The sequence below is a fragment of the Zingiber officinale genome, chromosome 6B (assembly GCF_018446385.1).
Source record: "Zingiber officinale cultivar Zhangliang chromosome 6B, Zo_v1.1, whole genome shotgun sequence".
NCBI classification, from domain to species: domain Eukaryota; kingdom Viridiplantae; phylum Streptophyta; class Magnoliopsida; order Zingiberales; family Zingiberaceae; genus Zingiber; species Zingiber officinale.
The window spans coordinates 89,409,523-89,424,604 of NC_055996.1; the positions used below are offsets into that span (position 1 = coordinate 89,409,523).

At 33.6% G+C, this 15,082-nt stretch overlaps 1 protein-coding gene across 2 annotated transcripts; it reads right to left on the reverse strand.

The window, feature by feature from the left end:
- Nucleotides 1-3,815: 3,815 nt before the first annotated feature.
- LOC121993042 (delta(14)-sterol reductase-like) lies at nucleotides 3,816-14,766 on the reverse strand. Of its 2 annotated transcripts, XM_042547708.1 has the most exons (13): nucleotides 14,579-14,766; nucleotides 14,369-14,486; nucleotides 13,898-13,968; nucleotides 13,672-13,728; nucleotides 12,625-12,716; nucleotides 11,051-11,098; nucleotides 9,868-9,988; nucleotides 9,745-9,791; nucleotides 8,592-8,673; nucleotides 5,628-5,704; nucleotides 5,396-5,515; nucleotides 4,281-4,355; nucleotides 3,816-4,198 (listed from the first exon to the last, which is right to left on the reverse strand). In XM_042547708.1, exons 1-13 carry the CDS (start codon nucleotides 14,624-14,626, stop codon nucleotides 4,045-4,047), a joined length of 1,110 nt encoding a protein of 369 aa, XP_042403642.1. In that variant the 5' UTR covers nucleotides 14,627-14,766; the 3' UTR covers nucleotides 3,816-4,044. The 2 variants fall into 2 exon arrangements, with proteins under 2 accessions (XP_042403642.1, XP_042403643.1); XM_042547709.1 differs by lacking the exon at nucleotides 13,898-13,968 and having other exon boundaries at nucleotides 14,579-14,740.
- Between the last annotated feature and the right edge of the window lie 316 nt (nucleotides 14,767-15,082).

Below are 15,082 nucleotides of genomic sequence, written 5' to 3' on the forward strand. Positions count from 1 at the left end.
TTCTAAGTGGCCGGAGCTGCCACATCAACAAATAGTCAGATTCGACCAGCAGACTATAAATAGAGCTCTGGTCTTCAATAGTTTAGAACAACACTTGTAAACGAGTTATGTACTTCAGTTCTTAGTTCTGTTCTTCACATTTTTGAGCTTTCAACGTTGTAAGAGGCTACTCCACCTTTAGGAGAAGGAGATTTTAGTGAGTTACATTTGTCTTGAATTAACAATCTTTTTATTACAAACCAAGTAAATATTCTTACCTCTTTTCTTATTTTTTTTTATGAATTTAATTTTTCGTTTCTTAACAAGTGACTTAGTCCAAAGATCGAGAAGGATTTGAATTTTATTTTAAAAGACAATTCACCCCCTCGTGTCGACCTATCGAGACCAACACGATTGTTTATAGAATTTTGAAACTTAAATCCTAAATGAACCAGAAGTGACGATACATGAGCAAGCATTATTAAAGAGAAAGTACAACAACAACAACAACAACTAAGTCTTATCCCACTAGGTGGCTCGGCTATATAAATCCTTTTACGTCATTAAACTCTATCTCCTACTATATCACCATCTATACTTAAATAAATTTTATCTTATTTTATTATTGCTAATCAGGTTTTTTTTAGTCTTCCTCTTCCTTATTTGATATGCATGTTTGTCATAGTTTCACATTGTCTAACTAGAGCATGTATTGGTTGTCTAAGTACATGTCCGTACCATCTTAAGCATATCTCTCGGAGTTTTCTCTCAATATATGCAACTCTGACTTTCTCTCTAATGCTCTCATTTATTATTTTATCCATCCTCGTATGTCCACACATCCACCTTAACATCCTCATCTCTGTAACTCTCATTTTCTGTTTATGTGCTCGAGTCATAGCCCAGCATTCAGCTTCATATAATATAGCAAGTCAATTGTGGTTTTATAAACCTTTCCTTTAAGTTTTAGAGATACTTTACAATCACATAAAACACTCGACACTCTCCTCCATTTCAACCATCTTACTTGTATTATATGTAAGACATTTTTATCAATCACTCTATCATTTTGCAAAAATGATCCTAAATATTTAAAGCTCTCGGTTCCGAACAACTCATCCTCTCATATTTTAACAATTGTCTCATTACTTTTAATATTACTAAACTTAAATTTCATATATTATGTCTTTAATCTACTAAGTCTAAAACTTTTCCCTTCTAGTATTTCTCGATAAGATTCTAGTTTAGCATTTACTCTTTCACGTGTTTCATCTACCAAACAAATATCATCTGCAAACAACATGCACCACGGTACTATGTCTTGAATGTGTATAGTGAGTTCATCCATAATTAGTGTAAAAAGATAGGGACTTAGAGCTGATCCTTGATGTAACCCTGTCTTTATTGGAAATACTTCAATTACTCCGCCTGTAGTTTTTACTCTAGTTGTTACATCTTCGTACATATCCTTAATTAGTTCAATATATGTTACGCTAACACCTCTCTTTTCTATAATTCTTCATATAATTTCTCTTGGGACTTTATCATAAGCTTTTTCTAAGTCAATGAATACCATGTGTAGATCGTGTTTTTGCTCCCGATATTTTTCGATTATTTGTCTAAGAAGATGTATAGCTTTTATTGTCAACTTTCTAGGCATGAACCCAAATTAATTTTCGATCACCGTTCTCTCCTTCCTTAATCATTTTTTCTATTACTTTTTCCTAAAGTTTCATGGTATGACTCATTAGTTTAATACCCCTATAGTTTGCACAATTTTATACGTCTCCCTTGTTCTTATATAAGGGAACTAGAGTACTTATCCTCTATTGATCAGACATTTTTTTTGTTTTCAATAACATATTAAATAATTTTATAAGTCATTCAATACCTTATTTCCCTAGACACTTCCATACCTCTATTAGAATATCATCTGATTCAACGGCTTTTTCATTATACATTCCATTTAAAGTTTGTTCTACTTCTGAAGTTTGAATTCTACGATAAAAATTAAAATTTCTATGCTCATTTAACCTACTTAAATAACCTAAGTTAAGTTGGTCACCTAAACTTTCATTAAATAGTTGATAAAAATACTTCTTCTACCGTTCTTTTATTTCTCCATCATTTACTAATACCCTATTACATTCATCTTTAATATATTTTATTTGGATAAGTTCTTTTGTTTTCCTTTCTCTCACTTTAGCTATTTTATAAATATCTCTTTCCCCTTCTTTTGTATCTAATTTTTGATATAATCGTTCAAAAGTTTCATTCTTTGCTTCACTCACTACTTTCTTAGCTTCTTTCTTGACTATTATATATTTTTTTAAGTTCTCCTCGTTCTTATAAATATATAGTTCCTTATAAACTATTTATTTTTCCTTACTTTCTCTTATACTTTCTTATTCCACCACCGAGATTCCTTACTTAGTGGTGCATGTCCCTTTGACTCACCGAGTATACTCTTAACTACTATTTTTAACTTTGATATCATCTAATCCTATGTTGTATTAGAGTTATTACATATTTCACCTAATCATTGTACTTCTACTTTCTCCTTAAATATATTTTGCTTCCCATCCTTTAACTTCCACCACTTAATTCTAGGAGTCGTGTATATTTCTTTCTATTGATACTATGTTTGAGGCATATATCCAACACTATTAACTTATGTTAGATAATAAGCTTTCTCTAGGGATGACTTTGTAATCTTTACAAATCTTTCTATCCTTCTTCTTAACTATAAGAAAGTCAAATTGTGATTTATTATTCTCACTTTTGAATATGACTAAGTATTCTTCTCTTTTCTTAAAAAATGTATTAGCTAATATAAGATCATATTCTATCGCAAAATCTAATATAGTTTTCCCTTCCTCATTTCTCGTTCCATACCTATAATTCCCATGTACCCTCTCATATTCTTCATTTTTCACTCCGACATGTTCATTTAGATCACCTCTTATTAAAATTATTTTATTTGGTGAAATATTTTGTAATATTTTATCTAAGTCATCCCAAAATCTTGATTTGGTAGCTTCATCTAATTCTACTTACGGTGCATATACACTAATTATGCTCATAGTTTCTTTCGCCACTATTATCTTAAGGGATATAATTCTATCCCCTTTTCTAACTACTCCTACAACTTCATCCTTTAATGAACTATCTACAATAATACCCACTCTATTTCTTGCTTTACTCTTTTCAATGTACCATAACTTAAAACCTGAGTTTTCTATCATCTTTGTCTTCTCGCCTACCTATTTTATCTCTTATACACATAAAATATTAATTTTTCTCCTAATCACCGTATCTACTACTTTCATTGATTTACCAGTGAGAATTCATATGTTATATGTTTTAAATCTTAAATTATTACTTTTCCTATTATATTTTTTCTTATCCAACCTATGATATGAAAATCTTGTCTATTTAACACTATACCCAAGTTCTCATGGAGATATAACGACCCTTGTTAATATGTTACAGTCAAATCCTGTAACATGAACTCTTACATATTTAGCACTACACTTAAGTTTTGGAGATATGACGATCCCTACTAAGACGTTACAATCAAACATTGTAACACGTCTTTCAAAAAAACAACCTAGTATTAACACAATAGTTTAATGAATCCATTCATTAAATATTTGTCATAATTTTAACTGACTAACAACCTAACATAACTCTCCTCTTTTATCTAAACTTAGGACCGGTTATGATCGATTGTCATGGTAAAAGTTACATAGAAAGTATAAATGAGAAAATTTAGGAGCTAGTTGTTCAAGAAGTGGAACATAAGCTAGCTATGCAGATGAATTTTAAAGATCCAATTTTAAACATGCGAGCATGACGCATGACTGGATAAACATAAGCAAATATTCATAGCATGAGGATTATGTCCCATTTGCAAACAACTCGATGGGTAGCATCAGTCTATTTTAACAAATAAAAAAAACTAAAGGTTGCACCATCCATTCCAAGTTTCACACTTGCACCATAGTACCATGGCAAGCTGACATATGTATCACCTCTACGAGCTCTCTATTTTTTTTAGCATCCCTAATACACATATGGCAGTATTCTCCATGGAACATGCTTGCAGTATTCCACCCATATCTCTTTATACTTTTGTGAGCACCTGGCTTCATCTCGTTTCTCCCTCCAAATCAGTAGAATAAGGAGGTATGTAGGATAGAAGTAGGGAATAGCAGAGCTGCAAGAAAAACAATAAATCAAGCATTGCTATCTACTTCTAGTAACTAACAACTTAGATGGGGTTGAACAGGTATCATCACCTTGCACCACACGGCAAGCTGAATGAAAGCGCAAGCAGTAGATCACCAAGGTAATTGCAGTGTCTTGCAATTCCCCTGAAAACGAGATGATTAAGAAACTTAGAGCAGAAATCTTGACAAAGTATTTTCAGCAGAAAAGTAAGCTGTAGGATCTAGCACTAGTGCTCCCATAGAAGTTGGCATCAAGGAGGATATACTATCCAAAGTAACATCTAATCAGAAATATTTTGGATTAAGTAAGCCACTAATGCAATTTCATGAACATGAAGGGAAGTTATAGTTAAATCTAGCAAAGCTAAAATACAAGTGCAAGCTTCTAGTTATATAATATTACACCAGTAAAAGGCCTTGCAATTTCATAAACATCAACGGAAGTTACTGTTAATGTTACTGCAAAGCTGAACTACAAGTGCAAACTTTTGCATATATAACATCACACTAGTAAAAAACATCATAATTTCATAAATATGAAAGTTAAAGGAACCCATCATTGCAAAGCTTAACTAGAAGTGCAGTTTTTTTTTTTTGATAAATAACATTACACCAGTAAAAAACCACACAACATAAGCATCACTGGAACTTATAGTTAATCTGTTACTGAGAAGTTGATCTACAAGCAAAAACTTTTGCATATGTAATATCACACCAATAAAAAGCCTCATAATTTCATAATTATGGAAGTTATAGTAACCTGTTATTGCATTGATTAACTAGAAGTGCAAACTTTTTGGATATATAACATTGCACCAGTGAACATTCACGATTTCATAAACATTGATGCAAGTTATAGTCAAAATGCTACTGTGAAGCTCAACTACTAGTGCAAACTTCCACCAGTAAAATCCTCACAATTTCATAAAATTGATGGAATTTATAGTCAATCTGCAACTGCAAAGCTAAACAACAAACACAAAGTTGTAGATATATATAACATACACCAGAAAAAAGGAAATGACAATATTTATCTGAGTGAAGATCCATTCTAAATTACATGAGAAGCAAATTTAAGGACTTGTAGGCAGCTAAGCAATCAAGTTTCTGATTTTAACTGGTTACAGATAATTAAACAAAAATAACTGAAACAAATTCAAAACAATGAAGTTGAACAAATTTACCAGTAACCCGAAGCAAGTAGTTTTCCTCCAACCACGTTTGGAGGTTTACCCCATATGGGAGCTTTAGGATCCTTCTTAAATACATGCTTTTGCTTGTTAGCTCCTCTGAATATCATGTAACTGCATGATATCTCAGAATAATCAATACAAACTTGAGCAACATTAGTTTCACCATCTCCTATAATATGATTTACTATAAACTTTTCCCCCAAAAGCAAAAAAGTAACTTTACCCAATCAGGAAAACCAAGCAATTGGCAACAATGGCAGCTTTTGTCAGCTCAACTTTGTTTTTCAGAAGCCACCAGCCCTGACAAATTTGACAAACCAAGTTGGAGACTCTAATCTAATAATTTGCACCAAATAAGTCTTGAGTTTACAACTTAAAGAAACGCATCAGTAATTGATATATGTTAAGCTACATACCAGTGAAACTATTATATCAGGAAAAAAAAAACAGAAGCAATTTTTGCTTTGGTTAGCTTCCTTCCAGCAGCAAAATTCGTATATAAATGGTTAAATCAGATTGGCCAAATATCTTCATCTTGTTAACAAAAAACTAGATAATCATCTAATAATAATATATGATTAAACTCTCTGTTCCTTTTTCTGGATCCTTCAGCTATGTGCCACCCAATAGGGTATGATTGCAAGACCAACTCTGAAATAGGAGAAAGCAAAGAATTGACTGAAAATGGTTAAATTTAACCAACATTGTACAGGTAGAGTCTGATACACTTGGCCAATACTTAGCTTATTCCAAATTAGTTTTCATTTCCCACAAACAATTCAACTGTATTTCACAATGTCAAGATTGAAAATGTACACAAACTTGTGATAATTCTTGTCATTTCAGGGTGATTCAACCAATCACAATTTATTCAGAACCTTCTCCAACCACTCCAATCTGAAAAAAAAACAGCTAAAAGCAGATTTCATCTCCATTGCAAAAAGATGACAACCATTTCCTATCGGAATTGAACTTAGGAGAAGAGTTAAATGTCCTTGCCTTAACTTATTTAGAGTCGAACTAATCACTATCTAACTAGTTGTGACAGACAGATATATAATTAAATACCTTCTGTAGTGCCTATCATGAAACAGAATCCCTTGAAAAATATTTCCTATTTGAAGTGAACTTTTCAGAAGAGTTAAAATGTCTTTCCCTTACTTCATTCAGACTCAATATCAAACTAGTCACATCTAACTCAGATAAAGCTAATCGAAACCCATCTGTAGCATCTATTGTGGAACAAATTTTCTGAAATTTCTATTGACTCAGAAGATACTCTCATCAAAAGGAAGATGAGGCTGATGCCAATTTACTCAGAGTGCCGATCATAATAGACATGAAATCATAAAAAAAAATCAAACACATTCAGGGGGCATTTGGTTCATTCCTAGGAATAGGAATCGGAATGGAAATCATTGTATTGTGGAATGAGAATGGGTATGAGCATAGATATCACTCTTAAAAGTAATGTTTGGTTAGTTGCATATTTTCTATCGGAATAAATCAAAATTTCCTTTTTTACCCTTAAAGGAAAATAAGAGAAAAAATTATATATGAGAGAAAGATGAATGTGAGAGAAAAATATGATGAAAGAGAATGATGAGAGAGAAAGTATGAAGAGAGAGAAAAGTGTGATGACAATGAATGAAGAGAGAAAGTGTGATGAAAAAAAATGAGAAAAGAGAGTGTGATAGGAGAGAGCATGATGAGAGAAGATGAGAGAGAAAATATGATGTGAGAGAAAGTATGATGGGTGAGGATGAAGAGAGAGAAAATATAATGTGAAAAAATGAGGAGAGAGAGTGTGATGAGAGAGATTGAGGAGAGAGAAAGTACGGTGAGAAAGAAAGTAAGATGAGAGAGAAAGTGTGATGAGAAAAAAAGATAATAGTGAGTGTGATGGGAGAGATTGAGGAGAGAGAAAGTATGATGAGAGAGAAAGTGTGTTGAGGAAAAAAAGGAGAGAGTGTGACAAGAGAGATTGAGGAGAGAGAAAATGTGATGAGAGTGAAAGTGTGATAAGAAAAAAAGAGAAAAGAGAGTGTGATGGGAGAGATTGAGGAGTGAGAAAATATGATGAGAAAAAAAGAAGAGAGTGTGATGGAAGAGATTGAGGAGAGAGAAAGTATGATGAGAGAGAAAGTGTAATGAGAAAAAAGTGTGTGATAGGAGAGATTAAAGAGAGAGAAAATGTGTGATAATATGATGAGAGAGAAAATATGATGAGAGAGAACAAGGAGAGAGAAGTGATACGAAAGAAAAAATAAATAAATATATTTTGATATTTGATATTAAGGGAGAAAATTTTAATTTTAGGTCAAGGGTATTTTTGGAATAAGGGAATATTTTGATTGATGAAAATGGGGTAATGACTCATTGAAGGGGAGGTACATGGGAATGAGCTATTACCCAATTTCAAGGATTCATTCCCTTATTTGTATTCCTATTCCCATAATCCAAACATTAACAATGACAATCAATGATTCTCATTCCCATTCCCCACTCCTATTCCCCTAAACCAAACGCCCCCTCAGATTTTTTTTTATTTCTACAACTGCAAAAAAAGGTGGAACCGCCACCCTAGCGGCCCCCTGGGCCCCCAGGATTCCAGAGGGAGTAAATCAGATTTTTTTTTATTTCTAAACTTACACATGAAGGATGAACAGGGTAAGAACTAGGACAGGTATGTTTTGATATTCACTACCTTAGCTTTCTCTTACCCTGAAATTCTCTCCCTTTAACAATTTCAGATTTATTCTGCCAGCATTGAGCAAAAACAAACTTGCCAAATTTTGCCATCTAGCCAGATACCAAATAAGATTTACATGAGTGCCCCACTCATATAATTTTTCTTAATGAAACCATTTGTATTTGTTTAAGTTGGAGTTTCACATTGTGAAGGCATGAAGATTCCTTATTAACTAACTGAAATTTAGTGTTAAAGGAAAAGAGATAATTTAAAAAGGATATAATGTAAAAATATCAGTATACTCAGACAAGAAAGCCGAATATGAATCCCAAAAAAATTGGTACTTTTGGGTGTCCTGCAAATCTAATAAAATTATCAATTCATCAGGGCATGTACTGAGCATGGACAACATGCCAAATCATTACACATGTAACAGTTTCCATTCTGAAAGTGATAAACATAGTTGTGGCATTGTGAAACTGAGTTGCAACATGCCTGGATACTGAAAGTGAAGGGAATAAAGACTAAATCTCCAAATACCAGCATGAAGCCCAACCTTTCAGCTATAATATCCCATCTATAAAGTAAAAGTACGACCAAAAAGTAGAAAATTAATATGATGACCAAGATTCGCACAGAAATAGAAACAAGTCAGGATAGAACAGAAAACATTCATGATAGGATCTCAAAAAATTAACACTGCCAATATGGGGACATATTCCCATTCTTTACATGTAAATGAGAATTACTAGAACCAAAATGTGATTAAAAAAAAGAATAAAAATCAACAGGTACAAGCATGTTCTGTTTTATACCTCCAGAATCCTCCTAAATACAGAAATTGAATTAATTTATTATATCTTTTACAATTGTCCTTTGAAGCCATCACAATTTATAAAAAAAGACACCAATAATCATGGGTTGATAATCATGACACAAGATATTCAATTATCTATAGCAATATTATCGATAGGATTTAAGTTAAATATATTTATAGACCTAAATATGATATGAAATTAGGCATAAAAATAAACATACCCTAGACTAGATTATCTCCAATATTTTTTTGACATTGCCCCTCAGGTTAGAATATGGCTTGTTACACAAAACATAAATTGAGTAGCAGAAAGATGTCAATAATTTATTTTCTAGGAACTGTCTAAGGAGTGGATGGGGATCAAATTTATACAGGAACTGTTGGACTGTGGAACTAGTCTTCAGTGGATGCAATGGAAAGGGAAGGCGGGGAAAAGTGGGGAGAAACAAATGAGAGATGATTGTCTGCCGGGATTGAGGGAAGCAGAGAAAAGAGAGAAGCAAGTGAGATGAGGCGACAGTAATGACACAGGTTAGGAAGGAGGATATAACTGGAAGGGATATAATGGGCAACTGAGCGGGCTGTCATACCAAGTTAGAACTTGGATACCTTGTTCATTATCAAATAGATTTTATAATGTCTATAAACCTAAGGATGATAGGGATGCTCCGAAGAGGTTTTTCTGACATTTAGTTGAAGTCCTCAGCAATTAATCATTGGAGTCTGCACTATGCACCATACGTGTGCAAGCAAACAGGATCTAAGCTTTAATGATAGTGAACCTGAAAGTGCCAAATAATAAGTGAAGTCTAGGATAGATTAGATACTTACGTGGAGGTCATGGACTCTTCGTAGAAGAAGTAATCGAGAACATATAACTATAAGAAGGGGAAATACATGAATTAGCAAAAACAGAATGCAAACACCGAAGCATCAAAATTTGATTGTATGTACCGTGCAAAATAGCTGATAAAGAATAACTGAAACATTTGCAGTGCCAGCTTCATAGCTTTTTGCTAATAGAGAGAGATTGATTAACAACCAACCCATCATTCCAGCTCGAACAAAGAAGAACCTACAAAGAGACACAAGATTTAATTGTTCAGGGAATAGTCATGATACTTGGTGCTTTTACATTTTAAAGTACATAGGCCATTCTTTTGCAATATGATAGCTTGATGTACGTGTGGTAATAAGAGAAAAGAAAAACAGTTATGATTACAGACCAAGAAAATCTGGAGAGTAACATTTAAATCTAACAAATCAAAATACGAGAGCAGAAATGTGAATAGAAATTGAAGCAAAAAATGAGAACCAAAAGGAATATACTTCTTATTTTCTTAAGCTATGTACCTATTAGGCAACATCATAAATAAATACAATAAATAGACATCAATACACAAAGAACAGATGAAAATGTCTGCTAGCTCTAATGGGAAAAAGCCTTCTATATCATTGCCTAAAATCTGTCAATCAAATCCCACCTTCACCTCTTTACATGGGAAAAAACCAAAATCTATGTTAAAAATTAGGAATTCATAATACTCAAATACATGTAAATGGCAACACTTTAGTTCAAGTCCTAATCAAGTAACATACTTTATTCAAGTTATCAAGTAACTTTAAGCACAAGATGAGTTCAAAAAAGCCAGATATCACTTTTTTTTTCTTATGGAAACAAAAGACAGATTTAATATCTTTCAAGATGTTGTAGTCAGAACCAAGGATATACAAAAGCAAGCCATTTTTTGCCAGCTTTAACTAGTAAACGATTATAGATTTCCTTGGTGGCATGGCACCAATGATTGATGTAGTTGACCCTGGAGCTGGATGGTATTTCATCAATCATCACTGTTGAGCATCACTAAACTTAAGAAGAGTTCAAGTTCCTCGGGTAACATATTGCTGACACAAAAACTTAGTCTCTCTTTTTTGTTAAGGCATAATATCTTCCATCAGTCATCAATAAGCTGTGATAGTCCCAGCTATCAGGAGTCAATTACATCCAGGTTATCCTCCATTGAACTTTAGGCAATGCTATATGAAGAAGATTCATAATAAAGTGGCGCATAAGAATTGGTATTCATCATGCCAACAAATAGGAAAAACTTGTAAAATAAAGAACAAAGAAATTTACTTGAGGTCAATTCCAAAAAAATGAGGATTAAGTTGCACCCCAAACCACCTGATTAAAAACCATAAATAACAGGCATCAACAAATATTCTGCAGAGAGAAGTTGGATAAATATATCATTGTGAAAGCAATGTAGGTGTTTCATCTCTTACAAAAACATTAACATATAAGTGGAAGATAGCAAGTTAATCTAAAAAAAAGAGACACGCATTAAGAAAGTTCAACATAAGGAAAATAGCGAATGAACAAGATAGCATGAAATCTTACCCTGTCATTGAGATCTGAAGCTATAATTTTAGCAAATTGGGTGCTCAACTAATGAAATTCCAAAGGAGAAGTATAAGCACCAAAAGAGAACAAGTACTCAATTATTTAGGTTGGGATACATGGATCTTCTCCATTAGGCTTCATGCAAAGTTGCATCACTAGTAATACTCAAATCAATTAAATTATTTGTTTAACGCATTATCTAGAATCTCCTTTGGCCTCTTACTACCCCATGCAGATCCATCTCTAATTGATTCAACTCATCCAACTAAAGAATCCATTGAGCGCCTTTGAAGATGCTCTTAGAACTATGCTTAATTTCTTCAACTAGTAGTATTTTTACTCCATCTTTGTTGGTAAGCCCACAAATCTAACATTCTTGTCTCAGAGCACAAGATGATCACATGAGACTTCAAAAGCTTTTCTCTATTTCAACCACCTACTCTTTATCCTATTAATGACATTTTCATTGATATCTTATCATGTAATTACATCACTATATCTACAATTCTTACTTACAAACATGTTATCAATCTTAACTTTTCTCTTGATTATTTTCCAACCTACATTTCATAGGTCGAGTTGTAGTTTATGCTCGACTTAGAAACTCTTGTTTCTAAATTTCTTCTACAAATTCAAATTTTTTTTATTCTATTTACATCTTGTGAATTAGTACAATATTATCTACCAATAACATATATTAAGGAGGTTTAACTTGAAAATAATTGATGATTCATCTAATACTAAAAGAGACTTAGAGTTGATCTTTAATGTTAATTAAAAGAAAATCAGTTATCACACCCCCACTAGTTTTAAAACTTGTGATTAAAGGTTTACATCAAAGGTACTATTATGTAAAAATTGTGCAAGTAACACAAGCAATATTCACAGGAGGTGACAAAGATGATTCGTGTTTGATATACGATACCAAAGTTCACTCTCAGTTCAGATATCTATCAAAACCATCATCCACAAGATAGTATTTTGAATCAAATAACAACTAAATTTATCTTAAGAGGAAAAACATCGCACCAAAATTTTCCATTAATTAATTTTGGCTGGCGATATTGAAAGAGAATATAGGCACAACTTTCTGGGTGTGTGGACATAGAAAAACCATGGTAATATTTTAGAAGGTTATGGAATATGATCAAATTATTAGACATGATTCTTGCACAAGCTTGTTACCTCCCTTAAAGCAAAATTAGTCAAATTTAACAAAAAAAAAAAACTAGCCTTTTTATCCTACCAAGTAGCAGATATGAGCAAATTACAAAGATTACATAAGATGAACAGCTAATACACAGTACCAGTCATGAACAAAATCTCCTGTGGCATGTGGTCTCAAAGAAGAACTCTGATTCTTTGACTTAAGACCAACGACATACAGAATCAAGGAAACCTGGAACAAAGTCAATAAATGTACATCTTAAGCAGGAACATGAATAATCAAAAATCAGATTTCAATTATTCATAGTCCTACTATAGGGTATTTGAATAAAAATGGATGTAAAATCAGGGGCAGTCATTTGCTTCCGGTTTCAACGGGAGCTAGAAAATTAGATTCCTCGCTCCCATAATTTGCATCATAACTGAGAGAGAATAAAATTAAGTAGCCAAACAAAATGAGTTGCATAGGCTCCTGTTCTGAGATTATGAGGGACTTAGTATCTAAGATACAGAATCAACTTAACCATCCTTACAGCAAAGTACCATTCCTAGCTGAATGAAGAAATCACATTATGTAGGAAAACATACTTCGTCAATAGGCCTAACTGTTTGCATGATTAGTTAAGTAATGATCCAAAGGACAAGTGTCGTTTAAAAAAAAAATTCAATTTAATCTTATCCACCTGTGCGATCACATAAACCCTATCTCATTTTTTTTCTCTTTAATGTTCTGTCTCCCTCTTCCCGGCCAAGACAGTCACTGTCACTGCTGCCTCAAATGGCGAGCTGCAACCACTGGTGAGTGGTGATGTCATATGGCCCAACTATTTGGAATTTGCTAAGTGGATCTTATTCCACTAAGCATTATATAGGGTTGTACTTGTATGTTAGTCGTCTAGATCTCTTCTAATTATGTTCAGAATCATTTTCTCTCTTTACTCCTCAAACCTAAAAGAAGACAGTTCTAATTGAAACCAAGAGTATCACATTCAGGAAGCACCACACTCACTAAGCTCCCAAGATGATCAAGTAATGTAGAGGACCTCAAAATGTTCAGAATATAGTCAGGAAATCACACCCAAACCTTGTCAAAAAAATTTCAGATATATATGACTAAATAATCATCATAGTGCAAATGTACTGTCAAAAATTAGAACAGGTTTTTTCCTTACTGAAAGCACACTTACAATCAGGCTGAGGATAAAAGTTGTGGATAGCAACTCAAATCCTTTGTCAGCTATGACCTACAAATAATTTCAAAAAGTAAACAATATCTTAATTATCCATTCATCAAAATTACTAAAATACTGCAACAATATAAAATTGCTAGATACGATGGATACTGAATTATAGTTGATATAATTTTATGCAAAAAACAAGTTCCCCTGTCGACAGTTAATTGCAAGAATGTACCGTAGGGGGCATCCACTTCATATAAACACCAGTAGGTAAAAGTATCAGTAAAAGCAAAAGTAATAACAGCCCTGAAAAGGAGAAGAAAACAAGAATTACTGTCATGATTTGACTGCCATTAGATGGTATATCTCAAACAAGTAGTTGTTTAATGTTTAGCTCAACGATTAGTACGGTCCACAAAGACTGGTATACGTTGGTTGGTCCAGAAACCATTCCAGCCATTTGGACCGCCAATGGGTAGCGATGTGAAGATCTTACTAATGCTTTCCTATTAATCAGCTAAACAATAAATTTCCTCTATATTTAGATTGAAACCAAATAAGCAACAAGACATTATTCATAAACACTTGGTGGACATACCAGAAATCAGGCATAAATTGAATGGTCTTTTTTATTCTACCAGAACCTGAGTTTTAAATACGAGAATGACCCAAAAGAAGAGAACACGAGAAATAAGGGTAGGCGTACCATTGCATCGGTAGTGGAGACGAGATCCATCAGAGAGAACGGCGCCAGGAACGATCTTGCCCGGAAGTACGGATCCGGCGACGGCCAAGTACCCGAAATAGCAGAAGAGGAGAATGACCTAAAGATCAAAAAAAAAAAAAATTACCACTCAATTTCACGAACTTGTGCGGAGAGAGTGAGAGAGCGACGAAAACAGGAGATGGCACTTACGGAGCTCCAGGAAGGGATCAGAGCGGAAAGAATAGCTTCCACTTCCATGTCACACTGTCGCTGCTTCTGCGCGATTACTCTCGATGATCCGCAGTCGGGAGATCGGACAAAGGAAGGGTTAGTTCGTCCACCACTGCTCTCGACTGGTGGTCTCACTGCGGTGCTCGTGTAGCGGAATGAGCGCTCCAGTTTATATCACAGACGGCCGTTCGTGAGATTTACCTATGGAGGCTTCTCCGATCCGTCCGATCACAACTTTTTGATCTTGACAGTTAAAAAGAAAAAAATTATCAAGACCAATCTGTCATTACTTAATCCGACGGTTAAGAATGGGTAAGTCCTATGGAGGCCTCTTTCGTAGAATTTTTATTCCCAGTTTTATGCGGACTCGTTAGCTCAGTGCCAACGTGTTAGGTATTATCCAAATTAATAATTACCAATAAACACTTAGTTTACTTTAAATTTTATATTTTAGCTAAATGTGTTTATCAGCTACCTTATCAA

Excerpts from the sequence above, each read along its gene's own strand:
- LOC121993042 (XM_042547708.1), bottom strand. The coding sequence starts at position 14,626 with ATGGAAGTGGAAGCTATTCTTTCCGCTCTGATCCCTTCCTGGAGCTCC. Across the intron at positions 13,729-13,897 it reads TGAAGTGGATGCCCCCTACG|GTCATAGCTGACAAAGGATT; the intron begins GTACATTCTTGC and ends AATTATTTGTAG. Across the intron at positions 4,199-4,280 it reads AGCTTGCCGTGTGGTGCAAG|CTCTGCTATTCCCTACTTCT; the intron begins GTGATGATACCT and ends TTTTTCTTGCAG.